This window comes from Phocoena sinus, chromosome 5, assembly GCF_008692025.1.
Source record: "Phocoena sinus isolate mPhoSin1 chromosome 5, mPhoSin1.pri, whole genome shotgun sequence".
Taxonomy (NCBI): domain Eukaryota; kingdom Metazoa; phylum Chordata; class Mammalia; order Artiodactyla; family Phocoenidae; genus Phocoena; species Phocoena sinus.
Genome location: NC_045767.1, coordinates 38695570 through 38722823, shown reverse-complemented (window position 1 = coordinate 38722823; position 27254 = coordinate 38695570). Strand labels below are relative to the sequence as shown.

General features: G+C 44.7%; 1 protein-coding gene and 1 long non-coding RNA gene across 3 annotated transcripts; one reads left to right on the top strand and one right to left on the bottom strand.

The window, feature by feature from the left end:
• Nucleotides 1-423: 423 nt before the first annotated feature.
• On the top strand, nucleotides 424-21392 carry ZNF518B (zinc finger protein 518B). Of its 2 annotated transcripts, none has more exons than XM_032632425.1 (2): nucleotides 424-524; nucleotides 14624-21392. In XM_032632425.1, exon 2 carries the CDS (start codon nucleotides 14799-14801, stop codon nucleotides 18042-18044), a length of 3246 nt encoding a protein of 1081 aa, XP_032488316.1. In that variant the 5' UTR covers nucleotides 424-524; nucleotides 14624-14798; the 3' UTR covers nucleotides 18045-21392. The 2 variants fall into 2 exon arrangements, with proteins under 2 accessions (XP_032488316.1, XP_032488317.1); XM_032632426.1 differs by lacking the exon at nucleotides 424-524 and adding an exon at nucleotides 4089-4191.
• LOC116754151 lies at nucleotides 9962-13357 on the bottom strand. The gene is made up of 3 exons (XR_004349967.1): nucleotides 13028-13357; nucleotides 11639-11747; nucleotides 9962-11100 (listed from the first exon to the last, which is right to left on the bottom strand). It is a non-coding gene; the product is annotated as an uncharacterized LOC116754151 (long non-coding RNA).
• Nucleotides 21393-27254: the final 5862 nt, after the last annotated feature.

Sequence of the window (27254 nt, the reverse complement as noted above, 5' to 3'; positions counted from 1 at the left end):
CCAGCCCTCGACGCTGACGCTCCCACTCCCGCGACACTAAAGAAACAAAAGCAAAGCAGCACAGCGCGATTCTCTCAGGAGTGGGGTCAGGGGGAAGGGCGGTCCGCGGTCCGGAGGCTCCCGGGCTACTTCCCCGACGGCCTGCAGAGCGCTGGGCCGCCCGTGCGCCAGCGCGGGGTAGAGCTCTACACATGCGGAGCCACAGAGCAGCGACTCCACAGGCCGCCGGCAGTACTGCAGCACGGGGCGCTGGCGGGCGGGGCGGGGCGGGGCGGGGCGGGGCGGGGCGGGGCGGGGCGGGGCGGGGCGGGGCGGGGCGGGGCGGGGCGGGGCGGGGCGGGGCGGGGCGGGGCGGGGCGGGGCGGGGGCGACGTCCTGGCGGCCTCCCAAGGCTCTACCGACCGCGCATGACCGTTGCGCTGCTCGCAGCTCCTGGCCTAGCCTACCGCGGTATACCGCGGCTCCAGAGACGGCGGCGAAGGCCGTGGAAGCCAGCAGCGCTGGGGAAGGAGGCAGCGCCACAGGTAGGCACGAGGCGGCTGGGATATGAGCCTAACCCCAGGCGCCCTCCGCCCCGACAACCTCCATCAATGGTTGCCCCAGTTACTCCCTTACAGTTGAGAAAAGCGTCTCAGAGACCGGCAGTAAGTTGCCCAATGCCACACAGCCGTTACAGATGAGTAATGGGACCGGGATTCGGCTCTGCAGCCTCCACTCCCTGCGCCCCAGGACTGGGAGGATAGTTGAATTTGGGTATTCGCGCTTGGAGACTTTGGGCAAGGAGGCCTTTGTCCCACTTTAACAGATGAACAAACTAAAACTAAGGCTGAAACTTACTAGACATTTTTGAAATATTTCAAAATGTTCAAAAACAAAAAAAAGCCGCTTCCTTGGGTCTCCTGTTTATGCATGGCCTTTATGTGCCTGGAATTTACATGTCTTTGTCCTCACCCCTCCTCCTCAAACACTAGCACGAAGTTCCTGACCCGGCTGTTAGAGACCTGGCCCTTTTCCAAGGCAAAATGGGGTCAGGTACCTTTCTCTGAGACAGTGGCAGAATCTGAGTTAATGGCTCCCTAGATCCCAGGGTTTGTAAGCGCCTAGGATGATCTAAATCTACACTGCCCTTCCTTCTTTCTCAAACACCCCCAGCCTGTGCCCATCTCAGGGTCTTTGCCCATGCTCTTCCCTGTGTGTAAAGCTCTTTTCCATCCTCCTGTGCTGGGCCCTACTCATGGCTTAGAGTTCAATTTCAGAGCCTCTTTCATTGAGCCTTTCATACCATCCTCTCTCTTGCTTTGCACTCCCTTCCACGTCACCCCACCCAGTTTTATTTCACCCCCGCCGGCCTCTAGCACTCCCTAATATTAATTATATATTCCATTAACTGTTTGAGATCTACAGCCCCCAACAAAATGAATGCTCCCAGAAAGCAGAGCCTTATCTTTTTCCTTACTCTATCCTCAGATGTAGCCTGAACCTGCACTAAATAGGCACTCAACAAATGTTTGTTGAATGAATAAGTAAGCTGCCAGCCCTTACACTCAATGCCTGGTCTTGTTCACATGTCTTCCCTCCTCTCTCCTATATGTTAGGCAATCATATCTGGGAGCTTGTATTAGTTTCTTAGGACTGCTATAACAAACAAATTTATTGTATCACAGTTCTGGAGGCTAGCAGTCTGCAGGGCCGGGGTCCTTCTGCAATCTATATGGAGGATGCTTTCTTGGTTTTTTTTTTTTTCAGCTCTGATAGCCCTAGGCATTCATTAGCTTGTGGCAGCATAACCCCAATCTTGGCTTGTCTTCACCTGGCCCTTTTCTCCCTGTGTGTGTCTGTTTTCATATGACCTTCTCCTCTGAATCTCTTCTCTTCTTTTAAGGATACCAATCTTATAGGATTAGGGCCCACCTAATGATGTCACCTTAACTACCTCTGCGAAGACCCTATTTCCCAATCAGGTTGCATTCGCAGGTGTGAATTCCCATTTCCATTCACTGGGCTTTAATATCTCTTGAGGGGATATAACCCAACCTATAACAGAGGGTGATCCATGGAACACTGAAAAGGGATTTAGGCAATCTAAGCTGGAGGATGGGGAAGAAGACAGGAAGGGTAGCCCTAAGTATAGGAAACGTGCACTGGCTGACCATCCAGAAATAACATTTCTGGGTGAACTCTCCTGCATCAAAAGACTTAGGGGGAAACACTACAACTTCAAGGGTTTCTACAGGAGTGGCTTCTATCCCTCCCTGCTTGGCCCTTTTCCAGGCTGTAAACACCCCATTTCCAGACCCTCCACAAAGCATTGTACCTCACTGATTGGGCTCCTGAGAAATATAAATCTGTCAGAACTATGCTAAGCCTGGATCTGCTTTCTGCTGTTTAATGCTGACAATTGCTTGTGAGGTAGGTCCTATTCTTCACTGAATTTTATGGGAGAAACTGAGGTTCAGCCAGGTTAGGGAGCAAGCTCACAACTTGTGTGTGCTCGAAATGTATAACCAGCTCTAACTCCAGAGGCATTTCCAGGAGATCCAGAGGTACTCTTCTGTCAGTTCTATGTGACCGAAGAGGGCAGAACTGTAATGCATGAGTGTATGTTACACGGAGAGGCAATGATTTGGGCTAAATTTCAAGAAAAATTTTTCTAACGCTTAAAATTAACAGTTTTTCTGATTTGGCTCATTTTGCCACCAGAGATTTTCAGGCAGTGGCCATTTTAGATTCTCAATGCCCTTCCCAAACCCACCGCACTCTTGAGGGTGACTTTGAACTCTCTGCTCTATTCTCTCTGTTATGAACTGGACATAAATGTAATTTTCCCAGAAGAGCTCCACTAGCTTCTCTGAGCCCTAGGAGATAGAGAACCAGGAAGCGCCCTTGTCAGCAATGACTACGGCAGCATAGCACACGGGTTAGACCTGGTGTCGGTGTTCCATCCCTGGGTTGTCATTCTCTCTGCCCAGCTCTTGTTATTTCAGTCGTGGGCATTTTTGTCCACTGCTGGTCCTGTGGCTGGCACTGTCATCCTGAACTCCACTTCTCCGTGTTGAAAAACTGTCCCAGCCCTGCATCTCCTTCCTGCATCTGGCCCATGTCCATGCACCCTGACCTCTGGCCTCCGACAGGAAGGTGTTGGAAACCAGCCTTGCTCCTTCCGGAGCCTTGAAATAAACTTTCGGCTGTTTTTCCTGAAGAAACTTCTCTCCTCTGCCATAATCTATTCTTAATAGGAAGAAATCGCATTTTGTAGGGAGCGGCATCCGAGTCACTGAGTAGGGGGACTCTAGCAATGCAGTCCACTTCTTTCCTTAGGGAGGCGTCTATTCTAGGTATATTTTCCTTCTGGAAGGTCGAAAGTGACCAGGGGGGAGTGGTTCCCCCCCCCACACGGTACTGGAGTCCAAGAAGCAAGAGAAAATGGTGGCATTACGTAAGCTCACTCCATCTCCAGGTTCTCCCACAATCACTGTCTTGTCTGACCCTCGAAACAACCTACGTGGTAAATAAGGCTCTGGACTTCAGGTCTGATCTTCCCCCACCTTTAAAAGTGAAAATATTGAGACTCCGAGAGGTCAGAGGACTTCCTCGCCCAAGGTCGCGCAGGCTAGGTAAAGGAGTCAGGAGAGTTGGGATTCGAACCTGAGTCTTCAAGGTCATTTAGTTCATTGCTGCTTTCAAAAGAGAAAGAATTTGGACGCTGGAGATCTGAGCTCCTTTTCTGCTCCTGGACTTTAAGCTCCACAAGGGCAGGGAGCAAAGACCCCCCTCCGCTTGGACCCAGCGCTGACACACAGCAGGGGCCCACCACCGCTCTGCTGGGCCAACAATGTAAGCGGAATCAGTTCTTTTGCAGGGAGGCTCCGGAGCTTGCGGACATCCAGGCCAGGCATGGACATTGTGCGCAGTGGATGTGGACGCGTTCGGGCGAGCTCTGAGTCCAGGACCAGGGCTCGGCTGGGTCTTGGGCTCCGCGCCGCGCTGAAACCTGGTGAGGGCGGGCGCAGCTTTAGGGACCTCGGGCGCCAGCTGCGCTCCAGCCGAGCCTCTGTACACACAATGCGCACGCGCGGCGCCGCCAGGCTCCGCCCCCCGAGTAGGGACCTACAGCGGGCGGCCGCGGAGGCGGCAGCTGTGGCCTGCGGCCGGCGGTGTAGACGCCCCTTCCCGGGACCCGGACCCGGCTCGGTGAGTTGCTGAGTGGGAGGACTAGGGTGCCGGGTCCGCGTGCGCGGGGCAGGCGGGGCCGGGCGGGGCCGGGGTGCGGAGGGGTGGTGCGGAGCCGTGCGGGGCAAGGACAGGACGAGGCCGCGCCGGGCAGGCAGCCGGGGCCGGGTGGTGCGGGGCTCGGCCCCGCGTGCCCGAGCCGCCGGCCGGCGTCTTGGCAGGAGGCCCCGGGGCAAGACGGGTCTCGGCAGCGGGCCCCGGGCTGGGTGCGGAAGAGAGGGCGGCGGCCTGGAGGGGAGGGGAGGGGGCGCCGGGCGGGGGTGGGGGGAGGACGCCCGGCAGGGGGCTCTCGCCGGGCCGGGGACAGGGAGTACGGACCTCGGGGTCCGGGGGTGGCGGCGGGTGCGCAGCCGGCGACCCCCGCTCGACCGCCTTTGTGCCGCGGCCGCGACCCTGTAGGCTCGCCCCGAATGCGCCGGGTCGCGACCCTGGGCGGCGGCGTCCGGGCTGCGGGACTGCCAGTGTGGAGCCGCCGAGCCCGGCCTCCTCCGCCCGCCCCCAGCGTTTTAAATGATGCATCTCCTGGGAGAGTTCCTACCGGTCGGCTCCGAGCAGGAAGTGTCGTCAGGAGGCCATTTTTAAAGCCTCCTGCGGGCCTCGGAGGTCAGCGTTGACGTGGTCCGGTTTTCAGTGGTTAGAAGAAACCCCTGCGACCCCTGGAAGGGGCCCGGACGACCCCTGGGGACGAGGCTGTAAACCCACTGTATTTGCGCCTTCCCTTCCTAGCAGCCTCGCTGTGAGACGTGGACGGCCTTGGATAACGTGTACCGTCGGTGTGTGTGCCAACAATAAACTTGAAAACCAGACTGGCATTGTCTTTCCTTGGGAGTTTTGGGGCATGTGCCCGGGGATGGGCTTGTCCATCTTTTGCTGGTGAGGGTGTAAAGGGAGGATAAAGATGAAGGTGTGACTCGGTTCTAAATGCTGATGTCACTCTTTGTGGGATCTCCCCCATCTCAGCTGCCCTTTTATCTTGTTGCCTTGGGGTCCTTGGGCAGTTTGAGGCCAGGACACCACGCAGGGTGCAAAAGAATGAAAATGCCTAAATCGGAAAGGGAAAGCCAAAAGAGAGAATGAAAGAAAACACTTAAATTCCTGTGTATATGTTGGTTATTCCGTGTATCCCGTGAAAATACGCTGGATTTTAAAAACTGGGATAATGAACAGTTGATCAACCTAACATGAAAAATTAGAAAGTGAAATACTGAGCACTGTGTCCTGATTAAAAACAAACGTCTACACAGCTCAACTGTTGTGTTGGATCCCTTAAACATTATCCCTTAAGCTTAGAATTGAAGTCACCAAGAGTGAGAAAACCGTGGTCTCCAGGAGCAGGCAGCACTTCCTATAAAAGAGCAGAGAGAATCGGAATGTATTTCTTTATCTCTGTCTGAGTCAGGTATGCAAAGTTCATTCCAACCCCTGAGTGTGTGCACAGCAGGAGATACTGGCCCAGCAATGGGCGATTTAAAAACCAATATCCCAATATAGTCTATTTAGGTAGAATACAAATGTTGGCTTTTTTAAGTTATATCGACGTTATCTTTAACCTAGGGTGCATTTTTTAAATTTGTTTTTCTTTCTTAATCTTGGATCTAACATAGCCTTGTAAAATAACACTTGTAGGTATCCAGTTTTGTTGTGCTGTTAAACATTCATTGTAAGGTGCGTTGTGAAAACAGACAAAGGAGGGCATTATTTTATTTATTGGGCCTCCTCCCTGATTTTTAAAAATCTAGTAATGGCAATTAAAAAACACACATCTGTCTACTGGTCTATTTGCTTTAAAGGAAGGGGATCTGGACCAGTTTAAGAGGAAAAAAAAGAACATTGTTATTGTCGCCAGGAAGGCTGATGTTTCTTTCATTCACTGACTCCATTCAGCCAGTGCTCATTGAGTGCCTTGTGTGACCAAGCCCTGTGCTGTTGACTGTGATAAACAGGGTCCTCACCGGTGATGTTTCTCAGTCTTGATTGTTCTCAAGCTGCCAGGCATAGACTGCATTTTCTTTGTTCACATATTCAGACTTGGCCAGCTACAATCTCCATGTTCCATCCTGGGAGTGAAAGTGGCTAGAGCCCCCCAGATGGAGACATTCTCATCATAGGGTGGGGAGTGGGGAGGCCTCAGAATCACCTGCGAAGAATTTAAGGCACAGGCCCTGAGCCCACCCCAGGAAAAGGACAATCTGATTCATTCATTCACCTGAGTCCTGGGAAGCCTTTTCTTCCCTTTTCTTTCTAAGCTCCCTTGCTTGAGAAGCACTTTGGGGGGCTCATTCCCCTTATTTTCTAGAAAAGTGCATGAAGAAACCAAGGCTACACGGGCCCAACACTTAAACCCAAGTGTCTGGCTTCTGTTGCAGGGCCCTTTGTGCGCTGCCTTGCTGCCTCCCGGGGTTCTGAGCGTAGAAGCCTATGCCAGGGCCTGAGGTTGACACCGGCTGGGACTCGGTGCCTGAGAAGAGAAGGAAGAGCCCACGGGACTCTCCGTGCTTTTGACTCAATCAGCAGCTCAATGGCTCCGGGCAGGCAGTAAGAACAGTTCCCAACTATGACTGCAGTTCACAGCCCTCACACAGCAGGGTAGCAGAAAACACAGAATTTAGTCTAGATGCCAGCTGACCAACTCCATGACCTCAGAAAAGCCACAGTATCTCCAGATCTTACAAGAAGCAGGTAATTGGAGGTAATTGGTACTTTGAGGAGTAATGGATGTAATGTATGAATCTGCCTTCTCACACACCCCTTCCACCTGACTTGGGCCACGGTGCTCCAGGATTGGCAACGCAGCCAGCCACTGAGAGCATCCCCATCAGGTCACTAGTGTAGCATTTACCACTTTACTGAAACCACCCGTTCCCCTCTCTCCATCTCCTGATCACACTCCTTAGAGACAGCAGCCTGCGGTGGGTGTCGGGTAAACAGCCCTGGCTCATGCCCATTGTACTCACACCATGCCAGGCGCATTTCAGTTTCCAAGAATCTGCAGTGGTTACTGCCCTTACACACTCCACAGACAGCATCAGTGATGATGTTTCCAAGGTCAAATGGCTAATAAGCAAGGGTAGGAGCCAGAGTCTCCCTGCCTGCTCACACCATTACAGTTCAAGGCAGTGGCCTTGCCTCCCCTCCAGGCACCCAAGGGTGGATTGGATTGGTATATAAAAGATTGCACCGGAGTGCTGATAATGACCCTGGCCATTCCCCCATATGCTCCTCTCTACCTGTAATGTCCGGTGGTGATTCTCAACCTTGGCTGCACATTAGAACCACCTGGGAAGCTTTTAAAACTCCCAAAGCCTTCTACCCAACACAGTGGAGCCCAGGCATCATTATTTTTAAAGCTCCCCGGGTAAATTCTCTGTGCAGGAGGGTGACTAAACATCATAGGGACCTCTTTAAATAAGTCTAACATCCTGAACATATTATGGTAAGTTGATTACCTTAATTCAGCCAAGGTTAAGAATCACTGATTTAGAATTATCTCAATTCTTCTTTGTTTAATTATAGTTATTAAACTCTCGCTCCATTTCTTCTACAAAATTTTGATTTTAAGGCAAAAGTGGGGGGGAGTACAAAGACACATTTGTCCTTCATTTTTATCACCTTTAGAGACCTGAAGTTACTAGGTATGTTTAATAACATAGAATTTTGTAATATTGTTTTTTGTAGTACTACCTTGTTTTTACCTTTTTTCAAAAATGCTAACAAGTGCATATTTGCCTCTTAAATTTTTTTCCATGTATAGAACTGTACGTTTTAGACTTTGAAAACTCTAGCACTAGTCATATTCTTTCTTTAGAAATGTTGTCTCTTATTTAAACTATTAAAAAAAAAGCTATAATAACAACTTCCTTTGTTCTCTGGTGTAGCTCCAGTTCACGTGCTCAGCAGTGTCATTCAGTCCCAAGGTAACTCCCTTTGTAGACTGGAGGGTGGGAGAGAAGATCCTCACCTCCAGCCAGAGCACTCAGCCAGAGAGACCTTTATCTCATTAGGCTCGTTTGTTAAACTAAGATTCTGCTTCTCTGGGATTACTGGACTCTTCTACATTGGAAGGAATCTTAAACAGAAATATGTTGACTTATTTGTTGTCAAAACATGTAGTTTGCCTGCCGAGCATAAGGCTACCTGCTAGCTGCATTATACCATTTCCTCACATCAGCCATGTAAATCAGGCATTATTCCCATTTTACAAGTGAGGAAACTCAGGCTCAAAGAGGTTGAGTCCAGAATGACACGGCTTCTAAGTCAGAAACCTAGGTTTCAAACCTTGCTCCTGAGACCCCAAGGTGATTGCTCTTTTCACTCTATTGCACTTTTCATCTGGAAGGCTGAGGAATCAGAACAGGGGCTCTTGTTCAGCCTTCTTGCCTCTTTGTGTGCTGCAAGCATTACACTTGGTTTCAGAAGGAAATCTAAGATCTCAAAGGTGCACATTTGTCAGCAACATTTGGAAGTATTTTTTGCCATCAAGATGGCCATCAGTTTTCAGTTCAGTCATTTCAAGTGCAAGATAGATTAGCAAAAAGAAAATACTTCATTGATGTTTTTCATTGTTTAGATCTATTTACCATTCAGTTCAATTCTGATTCTTTGTAATTGTCTGGAAAAGTTCTTGCTGAGTGAGGCAACCGTTTCTTAAATACTAACTTAACTGGAGAAATGTTGGCAGTTTACACACCTAATGTTGCATTGTTTCACTGATCAGGTATCACTCGTTTACATGCTAATGGTCATTTAGGGGTAGAATGTTTTAAAATATTGGTTACTGGGAAACGTTAGTTAGACTAGCCTTTGCTATCTGTGGCTAAATAGACAAAAGGAGCAGAGAGAATTTTGGAGTGCGTGTGCCACCAGACTGAGTGCTTTGCATGCATGATCCTAGTTTGCTTCTCCTGATTACCCTCCAAGTTTGATGATATTAAAGCCTATTTCCTTTCCTGACGATAAGTAGAGAGAAATCACTTGCTTAAGGACCCAGCAAATAAGGGGCAGAATCAGAGTTTAAACCTGCCAACTCCATTTTCCCTCTGCTCCTCATGGGTGGAGCAGCTATACATTCCTGCCCTAGCCGTGGATATGGTAGAAGCCACAATGAAAAGATTTCTGGAAGAGCTTCCTAAATTTGCTTCGATGTCCAAAAGATACAGTCAGTCAACTAAAATTTGCTGAGTTTGCTGGGCATCTCTCATGGACAAAAGCTGTATGTGATGATCCATGTAGCATGCACATGATTTAATTGTCCAGCCACTTTTTTAAAACTTTTCTCATTAACATCTGGTGTGGGGACAACATTCATTTGCTACAGGGATAATTCACAGTTCAACCGGGCTTGGAGAGGAAAAGGTCGTTCGGTAACTATCAATAGATTATATGTAAACCTAAGTTGTAATGAGCACTCTTGTAGTTAAAGCATCTTTTCCATGGTGATTATAATCACCTGTTGACCCCTTTGCCACTAAGGCAAGGTGGATGGTTTGGCCCTAGAGGTAAACTATCTTTTAGGCTGTACAGCCAAGCAACTATAATTAAAATCATAAAATGAGAGTCACTGTGTATTCCAGAAAAAGCAATTCCCAGGCAGCAAAGAAGCCTGTATTTTAGCCCCTTGGACTATTTGTGTGATAGGCATTATTCTATTTTCTTCATAAAAAAGGGAGAAGAATACTCTTAATAGTTTTATGTGTAAGTAACTTATATAAGCACTTATAGTCACACTGTCCCATTTAATCCTCATGACAACCTTGTGAGGTAGGTGCTGTTATTGTCTGGTTTACAGGTGAGGATTCAGGCGGTTTGCTCCAGGTCAGACATCTAGAAGGCAATGGGACTGGGATCTGAAACCCTGTAATCTGACTCCGCGATCTGTAGCTTTAAACACTATTTTCCTGCTTATTGCTCTTCTGATTCTGTTGAGCACTTGTTTTCGGTATTTAGAAGTCAAATGCTTCCTTTTTAATAAAAACTTACACAACCTTCATGATTTTTATAGCCCTAAATGTCACTGGTTTCCAACAAACTGTTTTTCTCCATCTGTCCCCATGATAAATTTTTAAGAAACCAGTCCAGGTGAGCTCAGAGGCAGAAGGAAAACCCACCAGTAGTGGATGCTGCCCTTAGGCTTTTTCCCCAGAAAAGACAAGACTCAGTCTAGAGGAAGCACACTTGTCACACATTGTGCCCCTCCTCTCTGTGTGTGGAAGCCGCCTTTGTCTGATGCTGGAGATAATTCTGCGTTAAAAAGCTCATTTTTTGCTGTTTAAAAGCAGACAACTTAACATTAAGTAGCTATTTTATTATTGTGTCCAGAATTAATAATAATAAGTATTTTCTGTGTTTTCGAGAACCTTCCTAAATGAACTTTAAAAAATGTACGTCTCTAGTTCTAGGAGGTCAGATGCAGAGGTTTTGTAACAGGTGTTGTGAGTGTGGAAGGTAGGTGATCACCGACACTGGTGTTAATCCTGATTGATTAGTGCCCCCAGCGCTTGCCACACACACGGCCCTTTATCTACAGTGTTTCATGTAATCCTTGGTCATCAGTCCACTGGACAGTAATCTGCCAAGAGGACCCAGCTTCACAGGTGGTTGTACATGAATGTGAACCAGGGAGAGAAAGGTGTATGGAAGGAACAAGGTCTTGGGAGCCCATTTACTCAGGTGTGCTTAGTGTAGCCTCAGGAGTGTCCAAGTATAGATGCCAACATCAAAGCCATCTGAGTTCTTCTGTGCCACTGCGTCCATTTACCGCTGTCTTGGGGTGCTACATCTGAGATCTTTTTCGCCCACAACTAGCTCCATATGTGGCAGTGGCCAAAGAGACCTTTGTCTGCTTGTTTTGAAGAAGCCTGACATCTTTGTCACCTGGACGGAGGGAAGTACCAAGGTAGAAACATGCGTTATTTTGAGAATGGTTTAAAAGCCAAGAAGGCACTTTCAAACAGGTGACGTAATTGGGTCATGGCCTAGTGTCTTGCCTCCCCATTAAACTGCATTTGCTAATCACAGCCTCACGCTTCATATTGACACTTGCTTCTGTGGATTCCTAATTCAAAATAACTGCTGAGATGGTTTTGCAGAAGCACCACCAGGAGGCTTCTGCATTACTGAGGCACCAAGCGGGCTTGGTTAGTTCTCTAGAGAGAACTCTCCTCCAGCACGATGCTCTCCTCTTCTTGCTAAGGTATGTGATTTTATCGTTCAGTCTGAGATTTCAAGTCTTCAGTTCCAGGAGGAACGACACCTCCAAGTTTTAAAAGGATTTGGAGAGAAAATGGCAAAACTGCCTTTTGTGATTTTTTTTAAAAGAGTTGGTAAGCAGGTTGTACCAGGCAAGTAAGTTACTTTCTTTTCTTTCCTCCTCCTCTTTTCTTTTTCCCTCCCTCCCTCTTTCCCTTCTTACCTCTTCTTCTCTTCCTTCTTTTCTCTTCTTCTTCTTCCTCTTCTCTTCTTCTCCCTCAGGATTATGAGGCTGGTAGATCAGATATGTACATATCGGCTGATACGCACCTCTTGTGAACAGAATTGAGACAGGAAGGGAGCAGGTTAATGACTGGTCTATCAGGGATTAAGTTGTTTGTAGCTCCAAGGTCAGGATATAAGGAAGTTATAAGAAGGTTGGTTTCAGTTTTATTTAAGGGTAAATTCTGGCCAGTAATAACTATGTGAAAATAAAATTAGCTGCCTGAAGAGAGAAGGAGTTTGGCTCATGGTAGTATTAGAGCATCAACTGCATGACCAACTGATGAAGATGTTTTAAAGGATTGAAATGTTGCTGGAAGTTTCAACCAGTGATTTCTGATGCTGGCTTTTCATCAGAATTATATGGAGTCCTTTTACAAACCATAAATGTCTCTTCTCCTTCCCTCTCCCACTAAGATTCATGAGCTTTGGGATGAAGCCCAAGAATGTCTATTTTAGCTCTGATTCTGCAGCTCCTCCAGATTCAGGAACCACTGGACCAGATCCCCTTAAAGCTTCTTTTCAGCCTCTGCATTCCTTGGGCCAGTGGTTTTCTTAGGCTCTGGCTGCAGCCATTGCTGCTTCTATTTTAGCAGGACGGAGATGCCAACTTGAACATGTTGACAGTAGCAGCATTTGTAGATGATAAAAAGTCTGCAACTTCAGGGCTAAGCATTCATCTGTGTGAGCACAGATGAGTGAGCAGATACAAATGGGTGGCTGGCTTGAGGTCACTTCATTAGTGCAGGAGTTCTGGGTATCACTTCTGTCTCCTTTCACTAAAGCCAGTTTACAAATCCAGGAAGTGAAGTGCGTCAGCTTCTCCCAGTGACTCATTTGAAAGCTCTGCCTGCTGTATATGTACCAGGAGTACAGAGGAAAATGACTGTCCTTGTCTTTGCCCATGCCTGTCAGTTTGCAGTTTGAGGCATCCACGTGTCCTGTCCTGTGCACAGTCCCCCTGCATAGGTGTGTGTTTGAACATTGAGGGGATAGGTTTGCACCTTGCAACCCCACAGGCCTCTGCCCGCTTGGTGTGTATTACATACACACTTGGGGTGGGGCAAGTCTGATTGTGTCCCTAGGTGCTTGTGATTGCATGCTGGGAGTTGTTTTTGAAAGGAGGCAACTGTCTTTTGCAAAAGCAAAATAGGAAAAGATACTACTGCAAAAGAAAATAAAGATTGTCATCAATGTGGTACGTTCTTACGGTGCTTTCCAAAAATGTTTTTAAAGGCAGGTTGTATGCTAGATCTGGATACGCAATAATTGTTTCTCTCCACCCCACAGCAAGACCTTCTGCTCCCCCAGGTCGGCCTTTCAGACTTACTTTGTACAGCTCTTGGCCTGTTAGCAGGGTGCCAGAAGGAAGCTGCTAATTCCCATTCGTATCGCTGCCCATCGTTGAACAAGCACTTACTGAGGCCTCTGTGCGCCTCTTGACATTCAGGGAAGTGTTTTAAAATTTTAAAAGTGTTGTCTTGTATTCTTTAGCGTTTTAGTCGTCATGGCAGGACTGTGGAAGAGGTTGGATAAGTATCCGTAATTCTTATTGCCAGATGAAAAAACTGAGGCTCAACAGGTTGAAAGTGGTTTTTTTAAGGTCATAAAAGAAAGGCTTTTAGCAGGTCCCAAACTGGGACTGTTTAGTTCTGTGTATTCTGAAAAAAGAATGCATAGTTACAAATAATTACCTATTTTTATGTAAAAATCACTGCATTACGCATATTGTGGTATTGGCTCTAGAAAACAGGAGCTGCATTCCAGGCCGCCTTCCTCCCTCCCCTGTGTCCTTGCTGCCATGGTTTCACCCTCTGAGACTCCGGTCCCTGTAGCAGCCGGAGGCAGTGGCTGGAATATAGATCAGATCATGTCATGTTCTGCTGCTCCAGGCTCTCCCCGGGTCTCCTCCTCACGTGGGGAGAAGCCACATCCTTACGATGCTGCACCATAGATCTTCCCCTGACCAGTACCCTCCGCCCTTTCTTGCTCATTGCCCCCCAGCCTCAGCCTCCTTGCAGTCACTCAAGTGCTCCAGGCCCACTTCCCACAGAGCTCCCCCCTCCCTCAGCTTGAAACACCCTCCTCCCAGGCTGCCCCGAGGTCTCTGCTCCAACATCAGCTTCTCTTGAGGCCTTTCCTGACTCTCCACGCCCCAGCCCTACAACTTCATCACATAGTTACGCCCTGTCCCCCTTGCCTGGCTTTATGGTTCGTTTTCCCCAGTCACTTGCCACCATCTGCCAAATAAATATACAGTTTGTCTCCCCTCTCTGTACCATTGTGAGGGGAGGGACGGACTTGCTTCTGGTCACTGCCCTGTAGCGCCTAGAACAGTGCCTGACACCTGATAGATGCTCAGTAAGATGTTGAAGGAATAAGTATTTGTCTACCTAGTATTGTCAGGATAGTATTGTCTTCTTACCACTTGTGAAAGCAAATGGGGCACATGAGAGAGAGAGTTGGGATCCACCCCATAACATAGAAACAAATGGACACCTGAGCCGGAGCCCTGGCTCTACCACTGGTTAACTTGTGTGTTTAGAAACTAAAATGCCAGCCTCCTAAGGTTTTAGTGAGGCTGTTTTGAAATTATACCTGTGAAGTTGCTAGAATGCTCTCAGTGACCCTTAAAAATAACTCACTCAGCAAAGGCTATTCTGAATGACTTCCATGATTACCCCAGTGTATCTGTGTTTATGGTTGGCCTAAAGTAATGACTTTTAGAGGGGCGGAGTTTGAAAATGTTTTCAGTTTAGGCTGGTTATTTGCCAGTTCTGTTGTACTGTGTTCCAAGATAGTAGGTCAAGATTTAGCATAAAATCCCCAAGATCACTGAAATATTAGGGTAAATTTGGAAATACGTTAGCTAAACCTTAAGTTCATGTATTAATGATGCTTTGTGATATCTTTTTTTCCCCTTTAGTGTTGCCTGGAATATCAGAGAATTGGAAACAGTCATATTTTGGGATCATGACCTACTCTGGTGGTTTGTGAAAAAAGATAATACGTTCCTGGGAAGCCAGCTACAAAGTATACTGAAGGATGCTTCCTAAGAGTTTTATCATGTCTTTCTGGATTTCAATGGCCTCTTTTTAGAAATGCAAATGAAGAAGATGAAGGATAGTGGACAGCAGTTATGGACTACACAAGTGGATGACGGACACAGTTCCTCGACCCTGTCGCCCAAACAGCCTAATGCTAATCGAGCGACTCGCCCAGATAGACAAGAAGCTCAGACTCTTTTGTATCAAGTCTCTGAGGCAGAGGCTGCCACAATGACCGTTGCCACATGCGTAAAGTGTAAAAGTGTGTACAAGATTCCGCTTCAGGATCTGAAAAAGGATACTGGCCAAAGCCAAAAGGAGGACAAATATGTTTGCTTCCAATGCAGCCTAGGTGTGGCCCCTCCCCATTTCCATTTTGTGAATAATCACAGTGCTACTCACATAGGAAATAAACCAGAAACCATCTCAAGTTCTGTCAGTAACAAATTTAGGGTAAGGAACTTTAAGCCAGGCAAATACTACTGTGATAAATGTCGATTTTCCACGAAGGACCCTCTGCAGTACAAAAAGCACACACTTCAACATGAAGAGATTAAATTCATTTGTTCTCACTGCAGCTACATTTCCTACACTAAAGGGGAGTTTCAGAGGCACTTGGTGAAACACACAGGCATTTTCCCTTATCAGTGTGAGTACTGTGACTATGGTGCTATTAGAAATGACTACATTGTCAAACACAGGAAGAGAGTCCACGAGAAGGCTGGTGGAAAACGGCTGCCCAAAACCATTGCCAAGCTGGAGCCAAAAAGAATCAGTGCCTCCAAGCAAAACCCAGAGCTTTTAAAAGCTTCCAGTCCAAGGACTGCGTTTCAAAATAACTTGTCAGATCAGCTTTCAGCGTTCTCCCTCCATTCAAATAAAGACAGAATGCACAACATAATGTTATTACCTGAATCAAAGGAGTACCAAAAAGATGTCGTGTGCATTCCAAACAAAGTGACGCTGTCAGAGCCCAATGAAGTCAACCTGTTGGAGAACAAAAGTGTGGAGGTGGAAGTGTTATCCCCTGCAAAGGAGCCTGTTCAGCCGGGAATGCCATTAACGGTTGTGGCACCAGCGGAACTAATCATCCCTGCAAACTGTTTAGCCCAGTTGATAGATGTGAAGGTTGTCAATGGAACACAGCAGCTTGTGCTGAAACTGTTTCCTCTGGAAGAAAGTAATTGCCTTGCCGCTGGTGGGGGTGATGGAGGTAATTCTGAACATGTGACTAAAGAGAAAGATTCAGGCAAACAGGAAAAAATGGCTTCTGCAGAACAAACAAAGTCACTGATGATCCAAGGGAATGTTGGAAAACTTGCAGGCATCAATAACCTTCAATCGTCAGTTCAGAAACAACTTAAAAACGTGAAGTGGGTAAGGTCTTATGACTTTTTCACCTCAAATTCTAGCGTGTGCAGTGGTGGAGGATCCTTTCTCAACCCTGATAGAGTTGAGAGTTTGCAGAAAAAAGGTTATACATATCCACAAAGAACTGCCCTTCCTTCCATTGCCTTAAAAGGTCATTCTCCATCATCTCTAATAAAAAATGGTATTTTAAGTGGTCTTGGAACTACGTCAAACTCTTTTCCATATAAAGCTGCCTTTTCTTTTACTGAAGATAGAAGAAATTTGCACAGTGACTCACAGCAGTTATTTCCTCTTGCTGCATCGCCTGCAACCATTTCCTTCTCTGGAGAAAAGGACTCACTGCCCCTAAGTAAAAAGGACGTGGAATCTAGAAATGAGATCAGTTTTCCTGTAAAAATGGCTCCCCCTAATAGGAAGCTGAAAGATAACCAGACACAGGAACACAAGGCAGTTTCAAATACTGGCCAGATTTCCTCTCAACATAAAAGTGAGTATGTACACATAAACGTAACGGGAGAAGATGGAATCAGACCTCAACAGTCTGGGGATAAACCTTTGGATTTAAAGAATTCTGTAAAGGCTAATGACTCCTTCGAAGGCCCAGTCATCTCATCAGTGTTTTCTCTGAGCTCTGGATCCGAAAACGTCCCTGAGGGCGTTAAGTGGAATAGTTCAACGTCCAAAATAAAGTCAATTGAACTCTTGCGCAGAAAGATAGCCCAGTTAATTGAATCCTGTGGCAAGCCTTCATCTTTGGCTGCAAGTAATGTACATCGTCGTTCTGTAGGGAAGGCATCTAAGGTCACTTCCAAAGCTGCCTCTGAAGGTATTCAGGAAATTAACGTGTCATTTACCAGCACTGGCTATTCTGCGGGTACTCTCCCGAAACCTCAGGCTGAAGTTGGTATTAATGGACAGCTTACTCATCAGCAGATATATCCGCATCTTGTAGAAGGCAGCAGTGGGAAAAGCGAGAGCGGAGTAGCCAGGAAGCCACATTTGGCTCCTCCAGTATTGATCCCGAAGGGGGCTGTGCTGAGGGTTCTTAATTCCTCTGAGAATTCCCACGTTATAGAGGCTACATGTGAAGCACCTGTCAGCATCCCCTGCAGTGAGACACAGTTAATAAAACCCATTCCGTTCTGCCCAGTGAAACAGACAGACTTGGACTTACAGTCTTCGACAAGTGAAAGTGGGCCAGTAGACATGTCCCAGAATCATGATCTATCTCTTTGGGCTAAATCAAGAAAAGAGAGTGCAAATTGTAGCACCATGCTTAAAAAAACTGGACTCCTGCATGGACAGCAAGGAAGCGGTGAAATAAGTAAGCAAGGGAAACTGTTTTCCAGAAGTCTTCCTGTAAGTAAAAATAAAACCAAACAAGTCAGCTCATCCAAGAAGAAAAGCAAAATTCAGGCTGATCCCAGCCGCTGTTTCAAGGATCCTTCCATTTTTCAGGTTGCAAGACAACTTCGACTGATAGCAGCTAAACCAGACCAGTTGATAAAATGCCCCCGTCGGAACCAGCCTGTCATCGTGTTAAACCATCCTGATGTCGACTCACCAGAAGTATCCAATGTGATGAAGGTAATAAACAAGTACAAAGGCAACGTCCTCAAAGTGGTCCTATCAGAGAGGACTAGGTGTCAGTTAGGCATCAGGCGGCATCATGTCCGGCTGACCTACCAGAATGCGGAGGAAGCCAATCAGATAAAAAGGCAAATGATGTTGAAAATGAAACTTAAAAAAGTTCATAAAAACAACTACCAGGTGGTGGACTCCTTGCCCGATGACTCATCACAGTGTATATTTAAGTGCTGGTTTTGTGGACGGCTCTACGAAGACCAGGAAGAGTGGATGAGTCATGGCCAACGGCATTTAATAGAAGCAACTAGAGATTGGGATGTTCTTTCTTCCAAGGGCAAATAAGTGAAAAATTGCTCTTGGAAGAAAATTGTTTTTCTTACTTTTAATTGATTCTGGTTTGGTTTGTTTGGTTTTGTGTCCCTCCCTGAGTCTGTAGGATAATACAGACTGCAGGGATGGGAGGTTGGTTCAGTCTTCAGGTCTTCCTGGGAATGTGGAGAGCCTGGCGTCTGAGCCTGGTGACTGGACATCAGAAGGTGTCTGTGGCCCCCGAGGAAGTGCACACAAATTCACGTGTGTGCATTTGTCTGGGGCGAAGGGAAACTTTGAACAGATTTTCAGTGGGATCTGAGACTTCCCTTTGGTCAGCAACCTTTTTCTGCATAGACAAAAATCATTTTAATCCATTGGGAGAGGCAAGTTTAGAATGTTTTACACATGCTCTTTATATAACAAAATGCTACTGAAGAATTAAACCCAGGTCTTGGTGTACACATCCACTTTTTTTTTTTTTTTTTTTTTGCATTAACTCATCTCCTGAATATTTGGTACATAATGGAAAGTATATTTTCTACTTTGTTAGTTATCTTAAGTTTGATTATAGAAAAGTGTCCCTTTTAAATCCCTCACCCACTCTGCAGTGTTGCTAAGTGTTCTCTGTAGCACAGAGAGTTGGGCTTTTGTTGACCCTTTTAAAGAATAATTCCAAAGGTTGGCCTGAATTTACTACAACAGCAGGTGTTGTTAGGGGAAGAAAGGAACATTTTCAGGCTTTTGCTTTCTTTTTAAATACCTTGATTTATGACAGCTGGGGAGGGAATGTCCCTTTTGGGGGGAAAAAAAAAAGGAGAAAAGGAGAAGAAAGGGTCACAGAGGGAGAATATCTAAAATTATCTCCTGTTTGCCCTTACCACTCTCACAAAAGTCAAGTAAGTCATCAATTTAAAATGTGAATGAACAGGCATCTTTCAACAGAGATAAAGTTTGGGGAGACAAATCAAGATAGATAGATAGGATTGTGATGAAAGTTGCAGCTTTAATGAGACTCTCAGTTTTCATTTGGGAACTCATCGCAGACCACGGGTGGAACTTGGACACTGTTTTCTTTCTTCCTTCATCACCAGTGGATCACAGACACTGTTCCCCACCCCTGCCAGGTCTTATCCTGCTCTCCCTTGGTGGGTTTTCTGAACAGGCCCTCCTGTGAAATGAGATAGCTTCCCTGCTCACCTGTCCCTTTCCCTTGCTTGAGACCCCTTAAGGTTTTCCCGGATGAAAATACTAAAAACAGGCAAGAATCAACAAAATGAACACCTCCCACCACCTCTGTTAAACTTATAGGAACACTGTCCCTGGTTTTCATCAGTGCTACCAACCTGCTTCTAATTTATCTCAGCCACAGTCAGGCTTTCCCTGTTGCTCACCTTCCATTGGGAAGCAGCTCCGAGAACACTCCAGCTACCCCTCCACCAGCAGGAGTCAGGACTGGTACTGGTCTCCACAGCACCTTCATGTGCACTAGAAAAAAGCCCACCCTCTGCACCATTGCGGCTGCTTGGGCAGATGGATGGCTTGACAAAAGCAGCTCAGGCTGGATTCTAGGCCTCCCTTGCCCACGCAGCGGGGAACCGACCATAACGCAGAGCACACACAGCACAGCTACAAGGCAGCCCCAACTCACGTGTTTTCCTCCCTTTTAAAGACTCCTTCCTTAGGGAATTGAGGGCAGCGAATGAAACTGGGGGCTGTTACTAAATCTGAGAAAGGCGTGAGTGAGATTTCTGTTGTGTTGGGTAGTCAGTTAAGAGACTTCCTGATTTTTCTTTCCACGTGGGAAAGTCTTAGATTATCCTCTGATACATCAGATTGTAATTCTTTGTAGTTGGTTCTCATTACAGATATTCAACATGGCTTGTGTATAGTTTAATACATGATCATTAAGTTGATTAATTGGTTAGTTTTTATTGAAATTTAAAACTTGGGTTTTTTTATATGTGTATATATATATATATGTGTACACATATTTTTTACCATATGAAAACTTGCAGTAGCTAATTTTCTGATTTCCTATTTTATAATGAAGTTATGTGGGCTGGAAAAATATAAAACATTTTATATTCTAGAAATAATTTATTTTGGAAGTACATTTTTATAATGGTCTGATCTCATTTTTAGAAAATGAAAGCACAGTAAGTGATGGGTCTGATTTATATGAACAAATGGGAGTAGAAACCCCGGTGGATCATTGCAGTACAGTATTTAGTCCCGGTGCATTTCTAGATGGTGCTTTCTGGGAAATGGATTGTGTGTACCGCTTCAGTACATAAAGGAGAGCATTCTTAAGTTTTATCCATGCATAGATCTGTTATTCACTCCCCACCCCAGCCCCCATCATGAAAGAAGGCTCTTAAGGTGTTGAGAGGCGAAGAAAAGGCTGTGCTTTATTATTTTTCTCCTTCTATACCTCACTGCTTAGTAGCATCTTTCCTGAAAGGCTAGACCATGATCTTTCAGGAAAGATAACCATGAATCAGGTCAGAGTGTTAAGTGTCAACATGAAACATTTACGCTTTGCAGCATCAACTGTTTTTCAAGTATTACCTAAAACTCAGCTTACGTACTTGTACAGAGGAAAATTTTGTGAGTAGAATATGTAGCTAGGCTTTTTGAGATTTCCAGAACTACAGTACTTTGTAAGGAATTCAGAGGGCTCCTGGAAGTCATAAAAAAAAAAAAATGAGAAAGCAAAAACTGGCTGTCTTCCCTATATAAAGAACTTTAGAAAATAGCTTGTTAACATGTAGCTTAATGTCATGAAACGAACAAAATTGGAGAAGGTAGGGGCAGAACTGCGTTGAGTATTTGTCTACTCTTTCTTACCTTGATTTTGAAGCGTCTCTACTCAGTAAATGTTACTCATAGTACTTACTACTAAAATCATTTCTAACTTATTTTTTAAAATAGGTTTTCTTTGGGGGATAAGAAATGAGACAACATTGTTATATTTATGATATGACAGTGAATTTTTTTTAAAAAAGTATACTCAAAATAGATTCTGTTTTACTCAAGTTTTTATCCCCAATCCAAAACACTTTGTGAGCCCCACTCATGGGCCAAGTGCTCTTGGTTAAGCTAAACTGAACACAATGTATTAACCCTCAAAAGTTCCATCCCTCTTTCTTAAGCCACCCCAGAAAATGAAGACGTGATGCCACTCAGCCTTCGGAATAATTTTTGAATCTGTTAACGTCAGTATGAGCAGAAAACAAAACATTGCATAACATGTTTTAAGCATTATTAAAAAGTCCTGCATTAACAGTTTGTGTGTCTGCTGCTCTGATTTTGAAACACGTATGTATATAGATAGAGAAGTTGGCATAAATTTTGTTAAATAAAGCAACTATAAAATTTTCTCTGTTCTTTCATTTCAAATGTTAAGCAAGTTGGCTATTAATTACACAGCCTGTCTTGTGTGATATATTTCTGAACCACATAAAGGCATCATTCTACATAATACAGGTGCTTTGAATTCCATAAAGGTATATTTTGAATTTGATGCACTGCTGGTTAACTAAGCGTACTCTGAAATGAGGCCAGGTAACTTTGTTTTGCTTTGGCTTACATTCACAAGAGATGAGATGCTGGTTTGGGCAGCAGTGGCAATTTTCATGCCATGGTCAGTGTCATCAGAGAATGTGTGTGGGTCCTGCCCTCCATGTGTAGCCTCTCAACTAAGTGGGGCTTGGGTGGAAGAGTTTCCAAGTAGTCAGTGAGCCTGCTGGGCCATTTGAGTGTAATTGCATGGCCAATGCCATCTATCCAAATACCATTGATTGTTTAAATCTGATTCTACACATACTTCAGAAGAAAGAGTATGAGGATATTTGGAGAGGGGCATTCAGTCCCTCATCTCATTCCCAGCACCCAAGGAGTCCAAAAAAGAAGAGCCTTAGACTTCAGTTGAATATTGGCAAACCCTAAGGAAAAGATAAAGAGGAGATGATAGGAATTGCTGAAATTCACCAATTTGGCTTATTTAGTATCTGAGTTGAGATGAGTCATCCTCTAATCCTATAGATCTAGTCTAACAACTTGTCACCTTTGGCTAGTTATTTAAGGGAGTAGCAATCAGAGAAGGCAGCAGAAGCCTGAAGGGGGATTTGTATCGGCCTGGACTTCAGGGCTGGCTATAGTGTGACTAGAATAGGGGAGGGGCAGAAACTGACTTCAAGGCCAAAGAGTTGGGAAATAGCAGTCACTGATCCACCTTTTATCGTTAAGAAAACTTAAGCTCGGAAAGGTTAACAACACCTGATTCACCAGGTTTACATGAAGATGAGTAAACGGATAGGACCGTGTTTTGGCAGGAAGCGCTGATACCCTTTGTATCAGCTTGATACAAAGGGTATCTGTAAAGCTCTTTGCTTTACAATATATAGAGCCTTTTCTTGCCACAGGTGAGGCTCAGCATGCATTGCTTTCCTGAGGTTCCAACGTGTATCAGGCATATTCATTGGGATGAGACACCGTATTTGGAGTTAGTCTTAGAGCAGTGCTGTCCAAGAGAAATAATATCCATATATGTAATCTTGACTTCCTACTGGCCATATTTAAAAGAGTAAAAAGAGCAGATGAGATCAAATGTTTTATTTGACCCAATACATCTAAAATACTATTTAAGCATTTTTCAATCTCAACATAAAATCTATTGATATTTTCTCTAAAAACAGAGTGTGTATATAATATATATATATATTCTATATACACACTTTTTTAGAGTCTTCAGAAATCCGGTATATATTTTAAACTTAAAGCATGTTTCAATTCTGATGCTAAATTTTCAGTTAAAATGAGATGTAGTCCTACCAAAACACTTAAGTTGTGTTCAGTGGAAAGAATTTACACTGCCTCCGTTTTTCTAATTAAATTAGAAATTCAGGGAATTCCCTGGCGGTCCAGTGGTTAGGATTCTGTGCTTCTACTGCAGGGGGGAATGGGTTCAATCCCAGGTCGGGGAACTAAGATCCCACAAGCTGCGTGGTGAGGCCCCCCCAAAAATTTTTTTAATAAATTAAAAATTCAGTCACCCTAGCCACATTTCCAAGTGTTCATTACCCATATGTGCCTAGTGTTTATTGAATAGGACAGGACAAGGGAAAACATACTGTATTGTAAATATTAGCCTACTTGTCTGGTTTTCTTGATCAGAAGGATCGGGTTTCATTTATGTGTCTCTAAAACTAGGGCAGGACTTCCCTGGTGGCGCAGTGGTTAAGAATCCGCCTGCCAATGCAGGGGACACAGGTTCCATCCCTGGCCTGGGAAGATCCCACATGCCACAGAGCAACCAAGCCCGTGTGCCACAACTACTGAGCCTGCGCTCTAGAGCTCGTGAGCCACAACTACTGAGCCCACGTGCCACAACTACCGAAGCCCGCACGCCTAGAGCCTGTGCTCGGCAACAAGAGAAGCCACCGCAATGAGAAGCCCGCACACTGCAACTACAGAAAGCCCGTGCACAGGAACAAAGACCAAATGCAGCAATCAGTCAATCAATCTATAAAATAAATAAATAAAACTAGGGTAGGCTAGGCTAGGTTTCACTCACTTTTAGGGAATGCCAGTTCTGTGCCAGGTTCTGTATTAACGCCCAGCAAGCAGTTTGATTTCTAGATCTATCTATACTTTAAAGAAATGGTTGCACATGTGACTTTTTGAGGTTGTTATTTACTTTGCAACCTTAGTTGGTCAACCAAACAAACGTTTATTTCTCATTCACACTGTATCCACGGTCTGTCAGGGACCCAGTCTGCTGGAGGGGCCTCTCTTGTAGCTGCACCATCTGAACCACTTGGGCTTCTCCATCACCATGACAAGGCAAAAAACAGGAGAGGGTCTTGCATGGGTGGAAAACAGGGCACAACACTTCCCCTCATAACCCACTGCCCAGAAGTGGTCACACAACCTTCCAAAGGGGCTATGCAGCCCCACTGTGCACAGAAGAAAACAACAGCCTATCAACCACTGATGATTTCTGACCAGCTGGATTGTAGGGTGAGTGCTGGAGGCGTGTGAAGGGCAGCTGCTTATGCGGAAGGCATCCTGCCAATCTGATGGTTGTGAAATGGTAACAGTCTGCTAAGAGTTGGTGAAGGTATGGAGAAACAGGAACCTCAACGTACTATTGGGCAATATCTAACCTTGAAAAAGCAGTGTATTGCTTTTGTTTGCATTTCCCTGATCCCTAGTGAGATAGTATACTTTTGCAAATGTTTATTGGACATTTTCATTTTCCATGTATGAACTGCTGGTATTCCTTACCGTTGAACTATTTATTTTAAACTTTTAAAAGAAAATATAGACACTCCTAAAAATCCATAAAGAAAAAAAATGGTTTCCTTTAGGTTTGGTGCTTCTCGTGCTTTATTTTAGAAATCTTTCCTTACCTTGAAGTCAAAAAGATAGTCTATCCTACCTTGAGATCAAAAAGATAATAAATTTAATATTAAAAATAAACTTCCATACAGTAGTGGACATAATAATAAAATACAAGCTGTCAGTTATAGAGTTTGCAAAAATCTTTTTCAAAAGGATCTAGGTCCAATTTTTTTTAATATGAAACAATACCTGAATCCTATTAGATTCATATACTCGGAAAAGTCAGTTCCAGGTGAATTACTAACTCAGTCGTCCTAACACCCATTATTGGGAGTCTATGCTTGTCTCCCTGCGGGTAACACTCCCTCCATATATGCAGGTTCCATATCTGTGTGTTTCTATGGCGGGGTCTGTGTGCTGCTGCATTACACTGTCTCTTGTGATCTTCAAAGTTAATTCTAATGAGACGGTTTACCGTTGACAGGGGTATATACAAAATGAGAAGACTCTTCCTAGAAGATATTCTAAGGCTATTCTTGGCTCTTTGCTATTTCATGTGCGTTTCAAAATCAGCCCACCAATCCCTGTCGAGATTTTGATTGGAAAAGCATGGACCTTACAGATGCATTTGAGGAAGACTGGCATCAGTGGTAACACGTGACTACCATTTAGTCTGATAATTGGTTTGAAAATGTAATAGAAATAAAGTTGTGCCGGACAATAACGTTTTATCATTTATTCTCTTTCTTTTGGAGAAAAGTTCTCAGTCACAGTACCAATAAGAACTATAGTTTGCATAATCAGCCATGAAGGAGGAAGAAAGAAAGAGAATTCTAAGAGGTTAGCAAAATTGCCAAGTGCAAATTCAATATTTTAAAAATCAGTTGGGTTCCTATACATCAGCCATGGAAGTAGCTCTAATAGGAACGCTCCTCTCACCTCTTCTATTCAATAGTCTAAGAAAAGTCCTAACCAACGTAATAAGAAACTAAAAATTAAGATTGAGATCCTAGTATTTTCTACGTAAACAATAGATTGAAGCTTAAAAGACAGACGTGGGAAGTGACAAAAGTTCTTTAGAGTTTCAACATTCCATTTAAAACATAATTTTTGCCTTAGGTTTTTGGAAGGTACATTTTATCAGCTTAAGGCAATTCCCTTCTAACCATAGGGTTTTTTTCCAAAACTAAATTTATATAACATGTTTGAGCTATTTTTTTCTTTAAAATCCTAATGTCGTGTATTATGACATTTTTCTCATGTTAAATCTTCCTCGTATCCCTGGGATTCTATTTACACGTATATACTGCTGAGTTTACAGATTTAATATTAGAAGCATTATATGAGTGATATTGGTCTGTAATTTCCTCTACAATTACTGTCCTTATACCATTTTTACTATTAAAGAATGGGTTGTGTCACTTTCCCTATTTCTCCATTTGACACAAATTGTCTCAGAGGAGAGAGATCAGTTGGTCCTTGAAGTGTTAAACCATCTCACCAGTAAAAACATCTTGGACAGGCATCTTTAGCAGAGAAGGAAAACGTGGATGGGAGAGGAGAAGTTTGGAAAGTCTCAATACTGACTTGATGTCTGTAATGATTATATAGGTTTTCCATTTCTTATTAAGTTGACTGTGCTACTCCTTTCTGCTTAATTCCATATTCCTAGAAAAACGTAAACAGTAGTCATGTCCTTTTGATGTTTAAATGCAAGTAGAATGATGCATCTTATATTATTACATGGGACACACAAATCCATGTGCCATTGTGTACAAAAAGTGCATTCCCCATTTACGGAATGATTTAACAGAGGTGGTAAAGTCAATCACTTGAGAAGGTGTGCATTAAATTGTTCTAAAAAGACTTCATTCAGTTCATGAATGGAGCCCATAAAACCTCAAAAAACAAGGTTTTATTCATCCTGGCCATGCTTGAGGACATGTCTTTATATGGGTTAAGAACAGAGCTAGAAAGGAAATGGTGCTTTTCAGGGAATGAACCTTCACCAAGTTGTAGGGGACAGTCACTGTGCTGCTCTGGTTAAAGTGTTCATGTCTTCAGATGTTTCTCATGGCAGTGGTCATTCATTTTTCACAGTCCCAGTGCCTGATATTATCCAGGCTCAACCCACTGGCAGTACTGTGGCTTGCCTAATCTAGACTGTATTTGGAATATGCTCACCTTTAGGGGACCTAGGGTCCCAGACAAGAAGCCTATTATACAAAAGAGTTGGCTGATAGCAATACCAAGCCTACACTAGTTGGGATAATGGGATAACAAACTCAAATTTGTAGTGGTTTAAATTCAGCAAAGATATATGTACCCTCATGTGAAGTCCACTGCAGGGTGGGCAGCATTCCTGCTCACCTTACCTTGGGGACCATATGTTTCAGATGGCAGAGTACAAAATAGAGGAGAGAGGAGTAGAGGAGAGAGGGCAGGCTCTCAATTGCCTCAGCTAGGAGGTGACACATGCCATGTCCCCAGAGGTCCATTGGGTGGAATTAGTTCAACAGCTTCACGTAGCTGCAAGGGAGATTAGGAAATATCGGGGAGCGCCTGGAATATTTGGTAAGCAACAATTTACCACGATAACTGTGTGACTTTGAGCAAGTAACTCAACCTCTCTGTGCATCAATGCATATAGCGTTAGCCCCAATTTTACAGCCTAAACTAACATTTTATATCTTGCAGGATTATTATGAGAATTCAAGCACCCAGCGTGGTGTCTCAGATACAAGTGTTTAATTCAGTGTGTGTTTATGTACTTATCTGTTAAACATCTTTTCTGGGGAAGACTCACGTGATCCTGATATCACAGTGACTATCAGAGCAAGATTCTTGCCCTCACATTGCCTAAAACTTACTACTCAAACTCTGGTCCTTGGACCA

Bases quoted from the DNA above. Each gene is read 5' to 3' on its own strand.
- ZNF518B (XM_032632425.1), top strand. From the start codon at position 14,799: ATGCAAATGAAGAAGATGAAGGATAGTGGACAGCAGTTATGGACTACA.